The sequence below is a fragment of the Phodopus roborovskii genome, unplaced genomic scaffold (genome assembly GCF_943737965.1).
Source record: "Phodopus roborovskii unplaced genomic scaffold, PHOROB, whole genome shotgun sequence".
Taxonomy (NCBI): domain Eukaryota; kingdom Metazoa; phylum Chordata; class Mammalia; order Rodentia; family Cricetidae; genus Phodopus; species Phodopus roborovskii.
In genome coordinates, this window is record NW_026126625.1 from 6,903,609 (window position 1) to 6,927,137 (window position 23,529).

The 23,529-nt window shown below is 43.2% G+C and overlaps 1 protein-coding gene across 1 annotated transcript in view; it reads left to right on the plus strand.

The window, feature by feature from the left end:
- Positions 1 to 2,904: 2,904 nt before the first annotated feature.
- Positions 2,905 to 23,529, plus strand: part of Pde8a (phosphodiesterase 8A) — a 115,102-nt gene continuing 94,477 nt past the window's right edge. The window contains exon 1 of the mRNA XM_051206531.1: positions 2,905 to 3,583. Within this exon, the coding sequence (XP_051062488.1) occupies positions 3,407 to 3,583 (177 nt within the window). The 5' untranslated portion in view covers positions 2,905 to 3,406. The remainder of the gene's footprint in view (positions 3,584 to 23,529) is intronic.

Consider the following 23,529-nt stretch of genomic DNA (forward strand, 5'->3'; position numbering starts at 1 on the left):
CCCTTGCCTCATGTGGACTGAAGATCCTCTCTCCCAGCCCCCAGTACAGCAGAGTCCACTCAGAGGGGCTAATGTGTAAACAGTAGCCCCCAGGAAGGAGACAGGGCTGAGATCCCGAGGTTATCCTCAACCCCACTGAACCTCATGCTTGAGTCCTTGGAGTCAGAACTGAAATGGACATTTAGTTTCAAGTTTGAGTCACTCTGGTCAGGTTTTTTGTGCCCACCATAATGGACTGGGAAGTTGGTATTCTGCTTTCGCTAGTGAGGCTGCTGCTGGCCAGCACCCCTGTGTGTGTGTGTGTGTGTGTGTGTGTGTGTGTGTGTGTGTGTGTTGGGGTGGGGGCAGAGTATGGACTCTGTATAGGACTCACATAGTTCATAAGTTACCTGAGACTGTTGGTGCAATTCTTTAATTTAAAAATATGTGTATGAGTGTCCCACCTGCATGTGCATATGTGCACATGCATTCCTGGTGCCTCCAGAGGTCAGAAGGGCATCCGATCACCTGAACCTGGAGTTACAGATAGTTACGAACCACCATGGGAGTGTCAGGAACCAATCCTGGGTCCTCTGCAAGAACAGCAAGTGCTTTTAACCACGGAGACAACCCTGTGCCCCCCCCCCTAAAATTTAGACAGGGACTTGTTATGTAGATCCCCTGGCCTCAAACTTGTGGTAACCCTTCTGCCTCAGTCTGAGTAACGGGCATTAGCCACTACCCCCAGCACTGGTAGGGTCCTTTACACTTTATTTTACATGTGTTGCATGTGGGTGTGTATATATCAGTGCAGGAGAGACAGTAGTCACATCCCCTGGGGCTGGAGTGACAGGTGTCTCTAAGTACATGACACAGGAGCTGGGAATTAAACTTAAGTTCTCTGTATGAGCAGTGCCGGCTCATAACCACTGAGCCATCTCTCCAACCCAGGGTGGGATTCTTCACCAGCCCCGAAAGTCCTGGGGGTACATACTGCTTGGCACGATCAGGAAGGTTTAGGTTGTTTTTGTCCTTGAGGCCTGTAGAACCTTTGGTTTCACAGGTTGTCTTCAAAGACATGCAGGTGCAGATTCCAGCCAGAGGAGGGGTGGGACTGATACTGTCCATAGCTCCAAAACTGTGACCCAGGCTAAGGCCTTAAGAACAGGAAAAGTGGGCAACCTCTACCTCACAAGTAAACAGATGGCTCCAATCAGCCCGAGTGTCTTTCTTAGCCTCAGGTTTCCAAATCTGTGGGCCCCTAAATTGCAGGGCGGGAGGTCAGTTTTGAGATTAGAGAGAGTAAGTAACTAACTCAGGATGGTGTGTGTGGGGTGGGGAGGAACCAGCAGTCTTTGGTCTCCAGAGCCCCCTTTCCTCAGCCCCACCCTGTTATTGACATAAAGCTCAAGGATCCCCAAGACAAAGCAAGAACGCTGAGTGCCAGCCTGTGCGGGGAGGGCCAGTAGGGCTGGGGCTTCCTGGAGCTTCATAAGCAAGGTCAGTGTGAAGTCCTCAAGGCCAGACCTCTGGTGGGCGGGGAGAAGAGCCTCAGACTTGAATGCGCATCTGTGGCTAAAAGTGTTTTCTCCAGGGATCCAGATGCCAGCTGAAAAAAACAATCCTCTAAGATTGCTAGTCGAAAACACTACAATTTGAGTGGGATACGGGTGATACTACATCCTTTCCTGTTTTTGAAGGCACCTCCACGGAGCCAGTGTTATAGGACAGCGCGCTTTAACTTGACAAAGGAGCCACGTGCCAATGGCCAGAGCTGCTCCAGCCGTATGCGCTCCCCCGATTTTGGTCCCGAAAATCGATGCTCAAGGATGTTGGAGCTGCCACAAAAATCAAGCACCTGTGTCCGTCTCAGCTTGGCAGCAGAGTATTCAGCCTGGAGCATATCTCCGGGTCTTAGTAGTAGCCAGCCCACGGGCGGGAGCCTGGGCTTCTCAGGGTCGCTCCTGGTGCGGGTAGGAAAGGTGTGGACTGAGGAAAGGAAGCTACAGCCCCGCCGGGGTCCCGGTGGACCTGGAGAGCAAAGAAGAGTGGGAGGGCCCCCGAAGTGCCTGGCTCTGGGTACCAGATGCACACCCAAGGGCGTCACTCTCCAGCTTCAGCCACAAGAGAGGCTATGAGACTCAGCTGGAGTCGCACAGCTAGGCTGGCAGCATGTGAGGGCTACAGTTCTGACATCTGATCTGGGGTCCTCTTAGGCCTGATCACTGCTGGACTGGCGTGCATCCCTTCCCTTGCTTCGGATTCCTGGGACTGCTGAATCTGGAATTGTTCTTTGGTTAAGAGGACTGGCCTTCCACGAACTATAGTGTCGAAGCCTCTCAGTCACACCGACCCCGGTGCACCTAGAGGCGTGACGTGCCAGGTCTTGGAGCAACAGCTGTACCTGGTAATATCGTCTGGGAACTGGAGTGTGGTGCCAACCCCTCGTCCCCGGACTCTGACCACTTCGGAATGAAGTCCTTCCAACTGGCCTCTTAACGGCTGATAGCGCTCCAAGTCTCAAACACAGTGATCTGACAGTGAACGAACCGGGTGGCCCCTGAAGCAGCATTGCTATGTGTCATTGAGCAAGTCCCTTTCTTTCTCTGGGCACGCTGGCTGGGCGCCCCTGCGGTCGCGGCCGCGCATGCTCTTGGACGGGCGGTACGGGGAGCAGGCGGCAGGCGCCCCAGCTGCTTTGCATTGACGCCAGCAGCCGCTGGAGGTCACCGCTGGGGGCTGGGCGCGGCGCGTTGCCGACAAGACGCGGTCCGGAGCACGGAGCGGAAGCCTCGGCCGCTCAACTCCTGGCTCGCCAGCCCGCGCAGCCGCCTCGGCGCTTCTCGACGGTGCGGCCCGAGTGGAGGCGAGACGCTTGCTCCCTCAGCGCGCCTTCCATCCCGTAGCTCAGAGCGCACTGGCTAAGGGCTAGTTTTCCTAACGGTCGCCCGACTGGGGGCGCTTACCAGCCGCCCGGCGGGCTGAGGAGCGGGCGCCGCCACGCGAGCGCCGGTTCCTCGAGAGTCGGACGAGGCGAGGGCGGCGGAGCTAACGCAGCGCGGGCTCGCGGCTCCGGGTGGCGAGAGCGCAAATCTCCTCCCCCGACTTTCCCCGGAAGCGCGGTGGCCGCGGCGCGCGGCGATGTGAGGGAGACGGCGGTGGCTCCCGCCTCAGGAAGGGCATGTTCGGAGGGGCGTCCGTGGCGCGCCTCCCGCCCCAGTGCCCCCTCCCCACGGCCGTCGCCACCGCGCCCGCAGCGCGATAAAAGAGGTGGCCTTGCTTCCTGACGCGAGACCCGCGCTCGCTGCCCGCCCGCCTGCTCAGGCCGCGATGACACGGCGCCCGCGGCGGCCCCGAGGCTCCGGGCGGGCCGTTTGCTGACCCGATCGCTGCTGCCCGCCAGCGTGTCCGCGGCGCCGCCGCCAGCATGGGCTGCGCCCCGAGCATCCACATTTCCAACAACAGATCGCTGAACCACAGCGTCGGTGAGGACGAGGACGCACCGGGCCCCGCGCCGCGGTCCGGACAGCGACGGTCGGCCGCGCCCGACTCCGGCCGCGCCAGGCTCGCGGAGCCTCAGCCGCGCGACAGCGGTGCCTCGAAGGTGAGCAGCACTGGGAGGGTGGCAGCAGCGGGGTGGCAGGGCCCTCTATGCGACAGCCGCCCGCTCCTCGACGGGGCTGGCAGCCGCTTCTGCTGGAGCCGCGGTGGTGTCTGTTCGTTCCCTGGCCGGCCAGATAGGTTGCCTCGAGTCAGATTCCTCCCAGCGGGTGGGTGGGTGGGGGCCCCGGGGTGGGTGGGGGCCCCGGGTGGGGAACCCCTGAGATATTCTGGCACGCCTCTGAAACGGTAAACCAGGGTGTACTTAGCTCTTGCAGTTCTCAGGATAGAAAGGGGAGGGCTGTCCGCTCTGGGAAGGGTCTTGGATGCGACCCCCCACACCCACATCCACACCCACACCCTGCCTGGTTTATCCCAGACTCTGTCCCCTTTTTGCACATGCAGTTTCACTTTTCCACTTACTTAGGGCTGCTGAAATGTAACCTGGAACATCGGTTTGGCTTCACTGCACATGTTATCTGGAGTTAAAGTTTATTAGCATATGTGTGGTATTTAAAGCCAATGTAATTAGAAAATGCTCCTGGAGATTTTTGGAGGAGTCGGCAGGGCAAAGTTAATCTTTTATGGAGGCCTGGGACTTAAAGGGTTTTGTTGTTGTTCATTGCCTGTTGGCCCCAGCGCCTTTTGCCTCAGCTTTTCTCAGCAGTTTCTCGAGGGCTAGGGTTTTCCAAAGGAAAGATAAAAGTTCACTGAGGCACACAGCCGCAGCTTGCCACTTACACTTGAATTTTAGAGCAGTGGCTCATGCTTCGGTTTGTCTCCTTAAGGTAGTAAAGCAAACTCTGGTGTGCTTTCCGCAGTGTTCGAATAAGCCCCTCGTTACTAGCAAGTTTTAAAATTAGTATCCTTGTGTACTGAGCACCGCGGAACCTCCCAAATTTGAAGGACGTAGTTATTTGCCTGTTCTACGTTTCCAACTATCACTATGGTACTTTTTCCTCATGAAAGGGAAGATTCTTGTTCAGCTCCCCCATACTGGAGTGGTTGGCCCGCCCTATCAGTACTGAGTAAAAATTCACCCTTCTTCTGATTATCAGAAGTTGAATTCTTTCTCCTGTAGTTTCTTTAAAGAAACCTATGACAGGTAAGAGTTTAGAGTGTCCAGCATTTGCTTTTGATGAGAAACTTACATATTAAGCCTAACAGACTTACAAACTACATCCTACAGATGAAGTGGAATGTGGGAACCTTAACAACTGTCACAGTTCTGACCCAAATCTAGCACTGGGGTTTTTGTTTTTGTTTTCAGTAGCCAGTATTTAATTCCAAAGCCACTCTGTCAGTGAGATGCCTTACTTCCTGCAGGCCCTGTTGTGGTGGCCTGGTTGTCTTACAGTTCCTGTTAGTCTTGTGGATATCTCCTGTGCAGCACTTTTCTCTTCTGCCGTCCTGATTTCTGGGTTTCAGAGCTCCTATTCCAAGTACTCTGTGCTGACAGACCTTTGCCTGTGTTATGGACTACACAGTGCGCTCATCCTTACAGTGGGTAGCCTCGTGGCATGCATGCAGTAGGTGCTAAATAACTGTAGAGTTTATTTTTTATTGTTAACTCACTGATACTTCTATCACTGCAATTTGTGTCTATACAACATTTAAGATAGGCTTAAAGTTAACATTTACAGGGGAGAAGACAAATTATCAATTTTAGTACCACAACCGATAGAAATGAGAGCTCCTCCCATACACTTATTCCTGAGTTGTCCATATTGATACTGCATCTCAGTTACAGATAGTTAGCTTAGGCCTATCAGGTATTAGAGCAGAAGTAATTACAACTTTTCTTTAGTTCAGCATTTTCCCCTTAAAATTAAGACTTAAATGTACTCTGGAAGTTGAAAAACACATGTCAGAGAGGAAAAGCTTTAGCATGATAAAATTACAACTAATTGGCTTCTTTATTAATATTTTTTGTTTTGTTTTTTGAGACAGGCTTTCTCTGTGTAACAGTCCTGGCCGTCCTGGAACTCACTTTGTAGACCAGGCTGGCCTTGAACTCACAGAGATTTGCCTGCTTCTGCCGCCTGAGTACTGGGAATAAAGGCGTGCACTATCACCACCCAGCTCTTTATTAATATCTTAAAAGCCCATTCTAGTTAATTTAAAAAAAATTTGGAGCTGGGAGCTTGGAGATAGCTTAGATGGTGGAGTGCCTGTCAGACAAGAATGAAGACTGTTCAGATCCCCAGTACCCATTCACCTTAACCCTAGTGCTGAGGCTGGTGTGGGGTGGAGACAGGCAGATGCCCTGAGCTTTCTGTCCCGGTGGCCTAGCTATTCAGTGACCTCTGGACTCAGTGAGAGACCTTGTCTCAAGAAACAAAGTAGACAGCCATAGAGGTGGCCCTCTGGCCTCCACATGCGGGCATGCAGGTGCATAGGCACAAACTTGCACACATACATGTGTTCGTGCATGTATTCATTCTTTCAAATGCAGATTTAGTATATATTTGAGTGAATCTAAACAAGAAATTCAGGGAGAAAGTTTTAATATTCCTATAGCATACATTAAATAGTTTCTCAAAGTTGCTGGAAGACTGATTAAATACATTTCAGATTAAACAGTGTATGGTTTACACTGTAATACATTTCATAGGTAATTCTATGCAACAGTCTGAGGACTATTAACAAGTATTACATGAATACAGGGTTCCACGATCAAATGAGTTTGAGGAATACTGACTCAGTAAGTTCAGCAAGGTTCTTCCTTCTTCTCCTCCCTCCTCTCCCCCCCTCCTCTCCCTGCTTTCTCTTTTTTCCTTCTGGCAGTGTTTTGGTGTGGTACCCACAGTAGCCTGGAACTTGGGGTCCTGCTGCTTCAGCTTTCCACCTTCCTGGTATACTATAGGTGCATGCCCCTAAAACTGGTTTCAGCCAAAGTTTTTTCTTTTTTTGTTTTGTTTTTGTTTTTATGCAGGACTTGTCAGAATCAACTTCTTAAAATATGTTGTGATCTTCCAAAGGGTGTTTAGAGTTGCATTTCCTAGACCTCTTTGATAATCCAGCCTCTTTCTTAGGGTTCTGTTGTAGGCAAGCAGGATAAGCTCTGATTCCTTCCATGAGATTATAGTATTCAACGTACAAGAAATATACCTAACAGTAGAACTCAACAAATATGATTTAGTTCTTAATGATTCCAAAGGCGCTTTAGGCTCTGGTGATACATTGGGAGGTGAGTGTCTGAACCTATTTAAGTACTACTGAAAATACTCTGGCTGTTTATTTATCTAGGAGTTATATAGCCTGTGTGGTTACAGACAATGAATGCTGTGTTCAGCTTGAACACTCACACTTTTTATTTTTTTTTAATTTTTATTTTTTTAAGAATATTTATTATTTAAAACATTAACCATATTACTAAAATTAAAATAATGAATATCTGTGAACCTCCCACACTTTTTATTTTTAATCAGTGTGAGCTTTACTGTAACAGTTCAATATTGTCTTGTCAGTTTTTAGATTGACTCCGGCTCCCTTTTCCTTAGTGGGGACTTGAGGTTCCCTTGAAACATTTGTGTGGGGAGAGGAGTGGTAGAGAAGATCTCTTCACAAACACCCAAGGGACTGCTGGTGATTGGTGCCCTCTGCTCTGTTGTCCTTGTCAGCTCTGTGAGGTGGGCAGTAATTCCTTTAGGCTTGGTACATAGCAGGCCCTCCGTAAACAGTTGTTGAATAGGATTGTGTGAAACCGGCTGTAGAAGTGCAAAATCTTCCTGTTCGTGTAAAGGAGAAATAGACAAGAGGCCATAAAGCTCAGATTGCTTTTGTGGAAGTCTCTGGCTGTTGTTCCTCAGAGAACTGTACCCAGGAGATAGGATGTGTCCACCCTAGTGAGCCTTTTGTTTGTGATTATTTCTTGTTTGTTTTGTGAGACAAAGCCTCACTACATAGCTCTGGCTGTCCTAGACTGGCCTTGAACTCACAGAGATTCCCCTGCCTCTGCCTCCTGAGTGCTGGGATTAAAGACGTGTGCCGCCACTTGTGCTGGTGTGGGCTGGTGGGCAGTACTTAGCACACTCACTCTGACCAAGTGTTAGGGTCACCACCAGAACTCCCTCAGGGTCTGCAGATGCCCCAGTTGATCTGGTACACCCTTGTCCTCTAATTCACTTCTTCTTTTGCTTTTCTCTGATTTTCACTGTCTTTCTCTCCCTTCTCCCAGTCTTCCTCCTTGTTTCTTCCTACCAACTCCCTTTCTCCACAGAACTGGCCAAACTAGCCAATTTTGTCAACTAAAATAAACTGACCTCTTAGCTATAGAATAATTATTATCATCTATATTAGAACAAAATTGGTTGCCTGACATTAATTTATAAAAGACAATCACATCTGTGTTTGTTAAAGCAGTCTTCTCTTGCTGTGTCACCTGATTTTGTTTCTCCATAGAAATTCACTGACAGTTTCTCTCTGCAAGTGTAGTTGAGAAAATGAGATGTAACTTTGTGCTCCTATTATGATATGATACAGTTTATCCCAGGAGGGCGGCATGGGGAGTTGCACACTATTGTGTTCTTATGACTTCCCATATATAGAATCTTTTGCCAGGCTTAGCTGTGAAGAACTTAAAAAAAAAATATTTTCTTGAACTCTTGTTAGGTATATAAAATGCTTTACATTGGAAATCACCTATATAATGATATTTCAAAAATATTTCCCATTCTCAGAGAAACACTCGGTAACTTTGCAGAGTAACAAAATCAGATAACACATGAAAAGAGAATTGCTTTAATTTAGGCAAACATAAATACATGTAAATTAAGATCAGGTAACAAGCCTTACTCTAAAGTATATATATATACCAAGAAACTGTAATGTGTGTATGTATAATCATAATACTTACTGTCATTACCATAAATCTAATTGTGACTGTAAGAATGATATTATGTCAGAATTCAACCTTGATCTTTCCCATACTGAAGTGAAGTTTCAGTGGGGCCTATGGTCCCTTCTGGCATTAATGTTTCTTTTGACGTGGTTTGGGGACACTGGTTCTGCCTTATTTAGAACCAGTGTCTAAATGGCTTGCTCATTTAGATTAAGTTCTTAAGCAGGGGGAGGTTCACAATGTGAGGCTGGCATCTCAGAATAACCTAAAATGCTTTAAAGGACAGATTATTTCAGAAAGTTAAAACAAAAAATAAAATTAAAGAGCAGAGGAGAAGTGAGGATAGGAGTAAGCCCGAAGTCTGCCCAAGGTCAGTGGTTTCTCAGTAGTGAGATAATAGGGGGCAATGATTTGTTCTTGGAATGCAGGCTCTCTCTATTTGTAAGTAACCCTTGCCATTTCTTGGATGCTCTCTACTTTGTAAGCCTTGTGCTTGTACTAGATGTGTTTCTGATGATATCTCCTTTAATCTTTGCAACCTTGTGAGATGACTGCCGACATTTTCTCTTTTGTAGATAAGAAACCAGTGGTTTGAGACTCACCCAGGGCCATATAATCAAGCTGGGCTCAGAATACATTATTCCTAGCTCTCAACCTCTAGACTCTCTTACCTGCCTATTTCAATTCCCTTCCCATGGATTGTCCTTCCATTAGGCCTGTGGTTCTCAGCCTGTGGGTCATAACCACCCTGAGGGGTTGAACAATACTTTCACAGGGGTAGACTAAAACCATTGGAAAATATAGATGTTTACATTAAGACTTATAACAACAGCAAAATTATAGTTATGAAGTAACAACAAAACTAATTTTATGATTGGGGATCAAAACAACATGAGGAACATTAAAGGGTCACAGCAATAGGAAGGTTGAGAACCACTGCACTACACTATAGATGAATTAAGTCACTTGTGTTTTTTTGTTTATTTATTTTTTTATTCTTTAAAAATTTATTTTATGTGCATTGGTGTGAAGGTATCAGATCTCCTGGAACTGGAGTTACAAATAGTTGTGGGCTGCCATGTGGGTGCTAGGAATTGAACTTGGGTCCTCTGAAAGAGCAGCCAGTGCTCTTAACTGCTGAGCCATCTCTCCAGCCCCCTCATTAAATTTATTTAATGTACCTGAGTGTATGTTTGTGCACCATACTCATACAGTGCTCAAGGAGGCCAGAAGATATTGGATTGCCTGGAACTAGGGTTACACCGAGTTGTGAGCCACTGATAATAGGTGCTAGGAACTGAATCTGGATCCTTTGAAAGAGCAGCTAGTGCTCTTAAGCACTGAGCAATCTCTCCAGCCTCAGTCTTAATGGAGTGTCCTGAATTTGTATTTCTGTAATGTTAGGTCTTCACTTATGAGGAAGTTGGTTATGGCCCTGTTTTAAGTTCTTTGTATTTGTGGAGTTGTAGTTCAGTCCTGTCCCAGTTATCCACAAAATTAGCTGTCCTTTCTCCAGTCTGTCCTCTTTGCTGTCTGAAACCAGCTGATGAATCCCTAGGGATTCTTTCCCTTACCCCTCCTCAGGCTACAGGCTGCCTTAGCTTGGCTCTCCAGGAGCTGTGTGTTCCCTTTGATCTTTGCTCCTCCTGGAAGGTTTGCATGTGGACATCCTCCCAGAGTTACTCCAGGTCCAACCAAAAGCTTGATTGAGCCCCTAATAGGACTTGCACTTTAAAGGCCTAGAATTGCTTCTTGAGGTCTTTGCCTAGAGTATAGACTGCTTACATGCTGGCAACACTCTAAAGTATTTGGATAAATAACCAGGCTTTGAGTCTGGGAGGGCTTTTTATTCACATTCCCTAGGTCTATCTCATCTTATTTAAGGTTAACAAAAATGGTTAGGGTGTGTTGCATGTGTTTTAACAAAAAGCCAAAATACCCTTGAGCCAGTGATTAATCTGTCAGGTTATTAATAAACTTTTGTCTCCAGTTTTGGCCATGTTTAAACTGAGCAATATTTCTGGGTCTCCTCCTTTTGTTCTACTTTTGTTGTGCTCTGCTTGGTAGGAAGTGGTAGAATATCATGTTAGAGCACTGTTTTGACAAGTTTTATGGTGCTGTTTCTCAGCTACAAGCATGAAATGTAGTCTGCCCATCCACACAGACAGGAAGGATGTTGCAAATTTCCCTGACTTCAGAGGACTCAGAGGTGCAGGACTCTCCAGTGTGCTTCTACTCTGTATGGCTTGGAAATGTACTTTCTTGCTTTTTGAGCTCATCTTCTTTCACTCTCTTCCCACCCTACATGGCTGCTTTAGCTCCTTTCCCGTTGCTAGTGATAGCCCAAAGACGCCCCCCTATGCTGTCCTTAAGTGTTTGTAGTTGATGGCAGCTCCCCAGTGAGTTGATATGGAAAGAGTATAGGAGGAGAGGCTAGAGACATGACTGACATCCACTTTATCAGGGGTTGGTTTTATGATTGGCAGGTCCTAATCTTGCATTTACTCAACTGTAGAAGGAGACTATAGAGAAGGATAGAGATTTGGCTCTGTGGTTTAGTGTGGTAAAGCAATTATCTAGCATGTGGCAGGGTCTGGGTTCAGTCTCTAGCAACTCCTCTCACACACACAGATAAAAGAAAAAACAAAAAGAGACTAGAATACTTGCCTTCTGGTAAGATTATTTAAATGTCTTTAAAAGTGTTTTATTATAGCATGTAAGGACCCCCCCCCCCCACTGCTGGTGCTCAAAGCTGGACTTTGAGACAGATACTTTTTTTTTCTTTTTACATACTTAAAATTTATTGTATGTGTGTGCTTGTTCATACCATGGTGTGCATGTAGAGGTCAGAGGACAGCTTATGGGCATTGATGTTTCACCATGTGAATCCCAGGGGACTAGGCTCAGGTAGTCATGCTTGGCAGCAAGAGTTTTTACCCACTGAGCCACAGAGGTATGTGATAAACGCTTTTAATCCCAGCACTCAGGAGGCAGAGGCAAGTGGATCTCTGTGAGTTCAAGTCCAGCCCAGTCTACAGAGTGAGCCAGGACAGCCAGTGCTACATGAGACCCATCTCAGAAAAAAAATTATGTGTGTGTGTGCACATGAGTGCACATTTCAGAGGTGGCCAGAGACATTGGATCCTCTGGAATTGTATAGTTACAGGCAGTTGTGAGCCACCTGACTAGCAAATGACAGGAACAGAACTTGGGTCCTTGCAAGAGCAGAACTCACTCTTAGTTTCTGAGTCATCTTACCACTCCCAAAGGACACCCTTCTTTAAAACATGATCCTTCTCTCTCTCTCTTTTTAAAGATTTATTTTTATTTTCATTTTATATGAAAATCAGGATAAGAAGAGTAAAATCCATTTTATAACCTCATAGAGCTCCAGAGGCTTTTTAATTCCCAGAAGGGTAGTGAAGTGCTAGATTCATTTCACAAAGATTGTCTCAGGCAGAGATTAAAGTGATGGGTGGAAGGAAAGCCAGAGGAGGCACTGTCAGGGTCCTGTGGCCATGGTCCAGGCATAAAACACAATCAGATGTAGGTAACATTTGTACAGTGACTTGGGGATGTAGGTAACATTTGTACAGTGGCCTGGGGATCTGATAGGCTAAGGACAGATTGGATTTGGGGAATGAAGGGAAGGAAAGTGGAGGGTGACTCAGAGGTTGGAGTTTACCAGTTAAGAGGCACTGTGATAACATGCCACAATTTGTACAACACTCTTTGGTTTGCATATCACCTCATTTGATGTTCTCCAAGCCCCTGTGAAGTAGAACGGAGGGATTTTATTTTCCTTGTTTAAGAATGGAAGAAGCAGATATAAAAAGAGAGAATAACTTGTCCAGCTTGGTGATGACCAGTCACAGAAGCAGGTTCACTCTATCAGCATAGGGTAGATGCCAGTGCAAAGAAAGCTCAGGGAGGCTTTTGTTTTCTATAAAAGCCATTCTTTGCTTTTGGTTCCTGCTCATTTTATAAAAGTACACTTCTGCTTTTTCTCATATAAGTTCTGTTTATTGCAGAGAACTTGAAAAATATACAAAATAACAAGGATCATTTAAATTGCAAAAATCACTTAAACTGCACCCAAGTACTAGACTATAGGTTCTTTGTTTTTTCTTATTGTGGAAGCAATGTTTATGCATTATAGAAAATAAGCAAATGCTACAGTGTAGTTTTCACTATATTGAAATTATTTGCTGCAACATGTTAGTATGTATATTTATTTTTCACTGAAATTGGATCATATAGCATGTAATTATAGTTCATTTATGCTAGAGGTGGAACCTAGGGCCTTGTATGTTCTAGGCAAGTACTCTGCCACTGAGCTACACTCTGCTTATACTTAAAAACTAGTTAAGGGCTAGAGAGATGTCTCAGTGGTTAAGAGTGCATACTGTTTGTGTAGAGGGCCCAGGTTCTGTTCCCTAGCACCCAACCCAGGGAGGCTCACAATCCCCTGTAAGTCCAGCTCTAGAGGATCTGATGCCTAGGGAACTCTGGCTTTCTTGCAGATCCGTACCCCTGCACAATACTTGCACAGATACACACATAATTAAAAATAAAATCTTTTTTAAAAATGGCTGTGAACAAGTTTATGATTTTAATAGCTCTAGGTATATAGTTCCTTAGTGTTAAGTACATTTACAGAGTTGTGCAGCCATTAATATCAGACAGCTCTGGAACTTTTCCATCTTGTAAAACTGAAATGCCACACATCCATAATAATAACTGCTAAGTCTCCTCTCTGCCCTAGAAAACTCCGTTTTACTTTATGTCTCTATTACTTTGACTACTCCAGATACAGATTTTGTCTTTTTGGGACTGATTTATTTCACTTAATATAATGTTCTCAAGGCTCATTTCTCTTATAGTATTTATCTGAAATTACTTCCTTTTTTAAGGTTGAATAATATTCTATTGTATGTGTTACCACATTGTTTATTTATTCATTGGAGAACATTTTGTTTGCCTCTATCTTTTGATAGTTTGAATAATGTTGATAGGAACACTAATATACAAATATTTATTTGAGTCCTTTCAATTATTTTGGATATATATCCATAAATGTGACTTTCCTTAATTTTTAAAGGTACTGCCTTTAAATAAATACATAGTATTTGACAGTGTAGTTTTTTCATCTAATAATCTGCACATTTCCATTTTATTAATTTATAAAATAGTATTTACTGCCTACATTATAACTTACTAGTATCCTTTATAAATGTCGTGCATTGTGTCTTCTTACGAGCCTTTACTTCTTTAATCTGGAATATATACATACTCTTCTTGAGGAGACCCTACCAGTCATGCACAAACTTGCTTCCCTGAGCTTATCATTTATCTCTCATTCTACCTTCTGTAATTCTTTTTTCAGAGACTGCTTTTCTAATTCTTTGTGTATGTGGTGTGTATAAGTCTGTGTGTGAGGTTTCTCTGATTACTTTCTGAGTTATTCCATCGAGGAAAGGTCTCTCTCTGAACCTGACTTATGTTTTTTAAGCTAGGCTGGCAACTAGCAAATCCCAGCAATCCTCTTTTCCTACCCCCACAGTGCTGGACCCCCACATGTGAGACCGTCTCTAGCTTATAGTAGGTGCTGGGATCTGAATTTAAATCCTTATAGTTGCACAGCAAGCTCCCCTAACCACTGAGTCATCTTTTTAGTCCCATATTTCTGTTGTATCTAAAATAAATTGAAGTTAAATATTTTGTTTAGACTATATTGTTGGTGATTTGAGAACTATTTTAGAAGACAAAGTATGATTAAGCCACTATTACAGATACTTGTTTGAATGGGTCAGAATGACTGCTGTATCTCCCCTGCTGTTGAGCCTTGCTCCTGTTACAGTCTGGGCGATTGACTGCCCCTAAAGATACACATATTAAATTAAGTCTTGATCATTGATTGGTCTCTGGTGCTGTTGGGAAGTGATGGAACCTTTAGCAGACAAGGACTTAGTAGGAGAAAGGTACAGCATGGAGGACATTCCTTTGAAGGATTATTGGGACCAGCCCTTACTTTTGTTTTCTTTTTGCCTCTTGGCTGCCAAGAGGTGAACAGTTTGCTCTTCCTCTGCCACTATGATGTACTGCCCTCCTTTACCTAGAAGTAGTAGTGCCAACTGGCCATGAATGGAAACCTTTCAAACCATAAGCCAAACAAATCTTTCCACCTTGTGAGTTGTTTTGTCACAGTGGCATTTGGCACTATATGACTGTTCACATCAGGTATTCATCTATGGCTTTTTGCTTTAAGAAGGAACTGATAACTGTTATCAAAATAATTCTGATTAGAGTTCATGAATGATGTTTCTTTAACCTTGTTTCTTTTCTACATATGTTTTTTTTCTCTTTTTACATTTATTTTTGTGTGTGTATATATTACATATAATATTCATATTAAAATTCGTTTTTCCCTTTGGTGCAAAGACATTTTTATTTTATTTTATTTTTTGAGGCAGAGTTTCTCTGTGTAGCAGCCCTGCCCATCCTGGAGCTCGCTTTGTAGACCAGGCTGGCCTCAAACTCACCTGCCTTTGCCTCCTGAGTGCTGGGATTAAAGACATACATCACCACTGCCCAGCTGTGCACAGACATTCTTAATGAAAATAGTGTTGTTTTGGTGCTATGAAGTCTTTAAGCACTTTACCACTGAGCTATACTACCAGACCTAAATGTAAACTTTGAGTAAATACTATGCATGGCTTTATGTCTTGGCTTTAAAACTTAGTAATAAGTTGCAACTGTTTCTCATACCATTAAGTGTCGTTGTGTCGTGTCCGTCCCCCACCCCATAACTCACGTTACTAATGCTGCCATGTATGTCTTACTTATCATAAATCTTTTCACATCTTTTCTTGGATTTATTCTTAGAAGTTTGAATTTCTCTTAATTTAAAAACAAATTCTGTTAGTTAAATTTTAAAACATTTTGGTACAGTCTAATGAAAAACTTTACATTGCATTTAAAAATTGTATTTGTAAACCTGGCTCAGATGAGTTGTATTTTATTTAATATTTCATTTTCTATAAGAATTGTATTTCCTTTTTGGTTTGTTTGTTTTTTGAGGCAGGGTTTCTCTGTGTAGTCCTGGCTGTCCTGGAACTCAATCTGTAGACTAGGCTGGCCTTGAACTCACTGAGATCCTTCTGTCTCTGCCTCTGGAGCACTGAGATTAAAGTCTTGTGCTGTCACTGCCCAGCAGAAATTTCTTCCATAATAGAACCTTTGACTATAATTGAGAGGAAACTGAAACTGTAAGACATTTAGACAGTATGTCCAGAATCACACTGCATGTAATGGGGAGTCAGGATAAGAATCTTGTGTTAATAGCTTGCCCTGTGTCCCCTGGTGCTTTCTTTTTAAAAATTTTCTCTTCAGCTATATTGGGGACTGGGGATAGTATGCCATGCTGTGAGACAAGCACTCTGCACTAAGCCCCAGTGGTCAGTTCACTGAGACATAGGCATCATCTCTTTGCATGTTCATCTCGCTGACTGTCAAACTGCATTGCTCAGTGGCTCACATGTGTCACAAGCAATAAAGTAATGGAATCCCTAGGACTCCTAAACTTTAATATCTTCAGCTCTACTTTCTTGAAAAAGTGGTCCTTTTAAAGACCTCTACATATACCTACTTTTTTAGTTTGTATTTTATATAGAGAGAATTGAAGTTGGCACACAATGATGGCCATGTTATTAATGTAATCATTCATAGACTGTTTGGCTAGTTTTTTTTAAAAAATTGCTTTAACATTTTCAATAAAAAATGACAGTTTTAATTGGTTTTTCTTCTGTAAGCCTTTGTGCTGTGTCTTTTGATATTCTAGGGTTAAGAAACAGGGTCTTGAAAAGCCAAAAAGTCCAGATGAGGTGGGCTGAAGCAAAGCTTTGCTTGGGAATGAAGAAGACAGAACTTGTGGTCTAGCAGGATTTTCATAGGCTCAGAACTTTATGGAGGCATTGATAGCTACTGAGTGAGTAGCATGTAGTCATTTTCAGTACTGGTGAAAAACTGTAATCTCTAGATTTTGGAGACTAAGAATTAGAAAGTACTTGAATTCCATTATGGGCTTTCTCTCTTCATTTTATCTCTGGTTTCATAAATTTTCAAATAGTAAATAAATTTCTTATTATTTTCTTACTCATTCAATGTACATTTTCCCCTAATGTTTACTGTGGGCTGGGTACTTAGGTTTTTTTTTTTTTTTTGTTTTGTTTTTTTTTTTTTTTAAAGCAATGTGAAGATGGATAACATAACAAATTCTGAAGAGGACAGGTTTGTCTCTCATCACCCCTAATTCTGTGCTGTTTATTCAGAAAGCTGAAATATTGTTGTTATTATATGGTCAAAGAAGGCAGATAAAGTAGAGATGAAGACAGGCTTGAGTTCTGGCTTTAGTTTATTTTAACTATAGGTTGGACAAAATCATATAATTCTTTGTGAGCCATAGTGTCTTGTATTAAAATGAAGATATGAGGGAGGGTGTGGGACAGACCTTCTGACCTGTTATGTGCCATTTAAGTGGTGGTCTTTTATCTTGTGCTTATCTACAGCTGCTGACCAGGGAGTCAGTGGAGAAGTTGCTGCTGAATATACTAATAATGGAAATAGAAACAAGGGTGTGCTGAGGTTTTGGTCTATAAATGAAAACAAATAATTTTCTTTACGAACATCTGTGTTATCCTTGAGATGCAAAGACTGTTTTTGCAGTGTAGGACAGCTTCAGGTCCCCTAGCAAGTCTCTGGGTGATCCCATGGATTTGGTTCAGGTTCTTTTGTTTATGGTGCTAGTTTTGTTATGACACCCTGAAGTAGAGGTGGTCTTTGGTCGAAGCCACTGAATTAAACATGCTCTTTCAGTGTATGGACACTCAAATCAGGATAACGTTTCTGTCCTACAACCAGGCCCCAGTCAGGATCCCAGGTATGGCATGTGCGTTGTACCTGACTTTCCCCAGCAACACTCATTTGGAGTCAGCAGGTATTTTGACACAATGGCAGGAAAACCAAGTTGGACTTTTCACCTTCTGCTCCAGTGACATAGCTGTACTACCTTTCTGGCTTATGGACCTTTTCTGTTTGAAGAACTTGGAAGTGTGTTCCAGGATAGCTCAGTGTATAAAGTGTTTGCTGTGCAAGTCTGATGACATGAGTTCAATCCCTGGAACCCCCAAAATGCACATACAATAAAGAAACACAGCAAGGGCCTGGGGGAAATGGCTCATGGTGAAGAGCTCTTCCAGAAGACCTGAGACTGATTTCCAGAACTAACATGGTAGCTAATCACTGCCTATGACTCCAGTTCCAGGGGATCCTGGATCCCGGAGCTGCTGATGGCACCAGGGATGTACACACACAGGCAGGCAAGATACTCATGCACATAAAAATTATCTTTTTAAAAGTCAGTTAAAAAAGAAAAGAAAAGAAAGAAAGAAAATACTGGGGCTGGAGAGATGGCTCAGTGGTTAAGATCACAGATTGCTCTTCCAGAGGACCAGGGTTCAATTCCCAGCACCCACATGGTGGCTCACACTGTCTGTAACAGGGGATCTGTTACTCTCACACCAATGCACATAAAATAAAGCTAAATAAATTATTAAAGAAATACTTAAAAAAGTAAAAAGACCTTGGAAGCTTCCTGAACTCATCCTTTTGTTTTCTTATTTTTAAAATTTTATTAGCATATATTAATTATATAAAGTAATGCATTTCATTGTGATGTTTTCATACCTGTGTGTAGTGTATTCTGATCACACTCACACATATGCTAAATTACCCCTTCTTGTCCCCTAGTTACCAAAGCTTTGTAGTTGGCTAAATCATTGGCCATTTTTCATAGACTCAACTTTTAGTTTTTTTATCCTTCCCTCTCCTCCCATTTTGTCCTGTCATAGTCAGTGTTCTACTGCTGTGAAGACACATCATGACTACAGAAACTCTTATAAAGGAAAGCATTTAAATGGGACTTGCTTATAGTTTCAGAGGTGTAGTCCATTATCATCATGGACTACATGTAGGCAGACCTGGTGCTGGAGGAGGAGCTGAGAGTTCTACATCTGGATCCGCGGGCAGCAAGAAGAGCCAGACACTGGGCCTGGCTTGAGCTTTTGAAACTTCAAAGCCCACCCCTGTGACACACTTCTTCCAAGGAGACCACACCTAATTCTCAAGTAGGGGTACTCCCTGATGTCTAAGCATTCAAATATACGAGCATATGGGGGCTATTTTTATTAAAACCATCTCACCTCTCCTTCTTCTTCCCTTCCCTCCCTTCCCTTCCATTTCTCAGAGGAGCTTGAAAATTGCACCCTTTAGCCACATATTTGGTTCCCCAGGCAACTAGTTCCCCCTCTTACAGTTATCTAAGGGCTTTTCATAAATCATCTTACTAACAAATTCATGTGAAAGGGGCTTGTTATCAACAACACAAACCATTTCTTATACCTTCATTTCTATTTTTAATTGTAACAATTTGGGGCCCACACCCTTGTCCCAGGTCTTTAATTTAGATCTTCTAACCTCAGCCTCCTAGGTGTGGGGATGTTGGGTCTTTGCTGCCACTTCTAACTTTTTGCCTTTGCCTTTATTTTTCTCGAACTTCTCCAGAGCTGTTAGAGGACAAAAGACCAAATATTATAACAAAAGATATGCTGTAAGCCAGGGACTGTGTTTATTTCTCATATCACAGCTGTATTCACTGTGTCTGTATTTTTTTACTTCCCTTTTGTCAGCTTTGTGAGATATCACAAATATTTTTTTTGTCTTATTTTCTGGACCACAGTTCTAAGGCCTTAGATAGCAGGTCTGTGAATGTCCAAGGCCTCTGTGTGTATCTTCCCTCATACACTTTAAATCATTCTTAGATGACTTACATCTAGTGCTTTGCAAATAGTTGTTATTTCTCTAGTAATGACAAGAAAGAGAAGTCTGCACATGTTTAGTGCAGGCACATTTTTTCTACATATATATTTTCTATTCATGGTTGTTTAAATTTGTAAGTTTAGAGCCTACAGATATATAGATATATAGGAAAGGCCAACTGTAAGTTGGTTGGGATTTTTTTTTTTTAATTGTTTTGAATGCTAGCTGAGGCCAAAAAGGGAATTTGTGGACCACCATAGGCTGGCTTAAGTAACTGAACAAAGTCAAGGATATAGGTATGCTGGCCTCTGACAAATGTTATCTTTTGTTTTCTAGGATTGCTTTGTGTTGTTCAACAGGCAACAATGCATCTAACCCCCTTTCATAGTTTTATTAATGGAATGCCTTTTCTCTTAATTACAATTTGAAAATTCTTAGGGAGGAAACAATAAGATGAGCCTGCCTGGCATACCTACTTTTAGTATCCAGTAGATATCCTCCGTGATTGGCAGCAGTGTTCCTGGAAAAGCAGGCATTTGGAATGGGAACACACCTTAGAAGAAGAAAGGATGTTGGCCAATGTTGCCCTGTATTGGAGTTTAGGCTTCCCAGTGTTTGTCAGTTTAAGAATTAACCCCACCTTCATATGTAATGATGGTTTTTCCTTATAATGACTCTCAGGCATTTTGCATATTACAATTGCTGGAGAAAATTTCCATTTATCTTGTTTGCTAAGAGAAGACTGGGTAATAATAATAATAATAATAATAATAATAATAATAATCTCTCCCCATCTCTCTTTTCCTTCCCCTGGTAGGCACTGTATCCTCAGCCCTCCCTTCTATTTTGAGAAGAGCTTCACTAAGTTGCCTATGTTGGCTTTGATCTTACTGTGTAGTCCTGGCAGGTCTTGAACTTATGATTTTCCTGTCTTAGTGTGACGAGTATCCAGGATTACATGTCATTACTTCTCATTTTATCAAGTACTCTCATAGTTACTATCTGTTGGTTTTGCATTCCTGTGACAGTATCACTGCATGTTGTGTTCTAATGAATCTGCTAACTGTAACTTGGAGCAAGTTGTCTGTCCAATCTTACTGATCTTCATTTCCTCCTTGCCTGGTAGTCTGGACTGACTGTTGTCATAGACAAAACAAAACACAAACGACTCAACCTCCATAGAAGTGTATCAGTACTCTCAAATTTAAAACAGGTGTTCTCAATATGTGGAGTCCTCTTTTTAAGTAGATACAGAAGTCATGGCTTCTTCTACCGGTGGTTCAATCAGCTTCAACACCCCTCCAGCCCCTGGCAATGAGGGCAGAGCAACTCAAAGAGAACAACTTGGAGAATTACAGTTAGAGAGTGGGAGTCTGTCTGGACCTTGCCAGAAGTTCTGATATCTAATGCTAGACTTTGCATTGGCATGAATCATTAAATTCATTTCATCACATGGTATTTTGAGGTTAAATTTCTTTCCTTACAATTACAGGCTTCCTGACTGACACAGATTATACAATGGAAAAAGATCAGGGAGAGGGAAAGGAATCTCCCAAGTTCCAGTTCCTGTCCTTACTAACCTTCTTGTGATGGCTTTAGAGCATGCCCAAGTAGGGTTTGACTTGATGCCATCTTAGTTTGACTTCCCTGAACCCTGCAATTCCATGGGATTATGGTTACCTTAATACTATTTTTTTCTCTTCCTTTTAGAAGTTTACATGGTGATTTCTCTCTGAATCGAATGATATAGAGTCTTTTTCTTTCTTTCTTTTTTTCCCTTTTAATAGGGTCTCATGTATCCCAGGCTGATCTCAAACTTAGTGTGTCACTGAGGATGACCTTGAACTTTTAGTTCTCCTTTCTTCCCAAGTGCTAGCATGACAGGCATGTGTCACCATCCATGGCACCTGGCTTGTAAGTTGTTAGAGATCCAACCCAAAGCATCATGCATGCTAGGCAAGTGATCTACCAATTGAGCCACATCCTCTGCCCAAATCCATAGTTCTTTTTACAAAAATAAATGGAATGTAGTCATATATTCATAGGTTTTATTTTAGCAATTTCTCTGAAGCTTGTCTTTTCTCTTTGTTTTCTTAAAGCAGGTTCTTACTTTGTAGCCCAGGCTGCCCCCTGCAACTGATCCTCCATCCTCTACCTCCCAAGTGACATTCCTTGCTTATCTTTTCATCCAGCAGGTATATAAAATACACTTTGCAAAATGTATCTAGTTTATAATTGTTTATTGTATATGAGCATAGGTTTAAAATTTTTGGATTGCCTCTTTTGAATAGTTCGTGGTATTTGTTGATTTTATAGCACATCTAACTTGAGAAAAATGCCACATGACATTTCTGGAATGATACTGACAGAATTATGTGGTGTTCACTAGGCTGTTGGAAATAAACTGGTAAGTATTTAGGGACTCTTGCTCAAGAAGCTTGTTTGCACAATCCAAAACTGTTGGCACAGTGTACAGATACCTCATCCACCTGTGGTGACAAATGTAAGCTTTGGAAGTCCATCCAGCCTGACTCACATTCTGTCAGAATGCGGGGAATAGCTGAGGGGGAGGTCCTCAGCATGGAACTGCCCTACCTTACTTGGTTTTGAAAAGAATTTGAAGAAACTTAAAGACCACGTAGAGAGACATGTAGGGGATGGGTCCAAGAGAGCTCAAAGGTGGACTGATCAGTTAGGTCAGGAGCTGGGGCAGTATGTGGAAATGCATGCCACAAGGACATGCATGGTTGCCTGGGGCTGGGTCACACATTTGGCTCTGAGTTTCTCACAGCCTCTCCAAATAGGAAAACTAGGAGTAACTCAAGAGAAGTACGGTTCTTGGCTGAGGACTAAAGGACATGCTATCCTGAGCTCTTTTGGAGGGACAAGGCTCTTAGTAATGTTTCCTAATGAATGTGCTGGTGATTGTATGAGGAGCTGAAGAGCAGAGCCAGGGATACAGAAGTTGATGCCCTGTTGTGGGAGGTTGTACATTGAGGTGCCATTCCAGAAACTTGTGCGATGTTTTTCTTCAGCAGGGCTTAGCCACCCTTGTGTTTAGACGAGGAGTTTGACATTTTACAGAATGTCTGTTAGCTAACTGTTGAGATGGCAGATGAGGGAGCAAGAGATGGGTAAGTCTAATAGAAATGACAGGCATTATAGGGATCTGGGGGACTAGAAGAATAGGTGAGGTAAGGAGCAGTAAGCGTCATTTTAAAGGGAACAGATGGTTGTGCTTAAGATACACAGTGCCCTAAAAGATGGAACGACACAGTGCTATGAATGGCATGTGTGTCAGTGAAGGCTGCAGAAGAGGCCAGGCAGCCAGGCACAGAAGCCCAGCAACAGGCGAACTGACCTGTGCCATTAGATGCCAGCATAGTGTGCTGGGGGTGAAACAGGATGCACAGATCTAAGTTGCTCCTCCACCTGGAGCAGAACAAAAAAGTGGTATATATTTTGGTTATACATCACTTGTTTTTAAATGCTAATGTTATCACTTTATACTTGTAAGACCTTGGGCGAATTACTTAACCTGTCTATGTCCTAGATTTTAGTTCAGACAGCAAACAAACAAAAATCAAAAGAGTGCTGTGAGGATTGAATAAATTGGTATTTGTCAAAAACATGAGTGTTGTCTAGTATGTATTGAATACTCCTTGAGTTATTACCTGTTGTTATATTTATACATACTGATTATTATTAATGAGAACACACACACACACATACACACACACAAATACACACACATATGAAATGAATTATGGTCTGGAATTGCTTGTAGACGTTTTGCTTGGTGATGTCCTGAGTGTGGCCATGCAGTGGGACCTGTGTGGGTGGAACTGGGCTACATAGCCACATAATTAAAGGGAAGAAACTGTGAGGGAGTGATGTTGCCATAGAACCTTGAAGTTGTCTGGGTAGAACTTGGTGTGGAGAAGGCTGACATGAGGCACTGAGATCTTTAAGGATACCTATGGCCTCTAGGTCAAAAGAAGGTGGCAAGGGTAACACTGCTGGGTGATGTGGCCCCAGGAAGCTGGGGTAAAGGGTTGTCTGAAAGCTACACTGGGGTAACAAGGACGACCTTTTTGGAGTAGGGGTCTGGAAGAGGTGGCTTTGTAGAGTCCTTTTCCTGTAGCTTACCCCCCCCCCCTACACACACACCTGAGACAGGGCTTCTCTGTGCCCTGGAACTAGCTCTGTAGACCAGGCTGGCCTTGAACTCA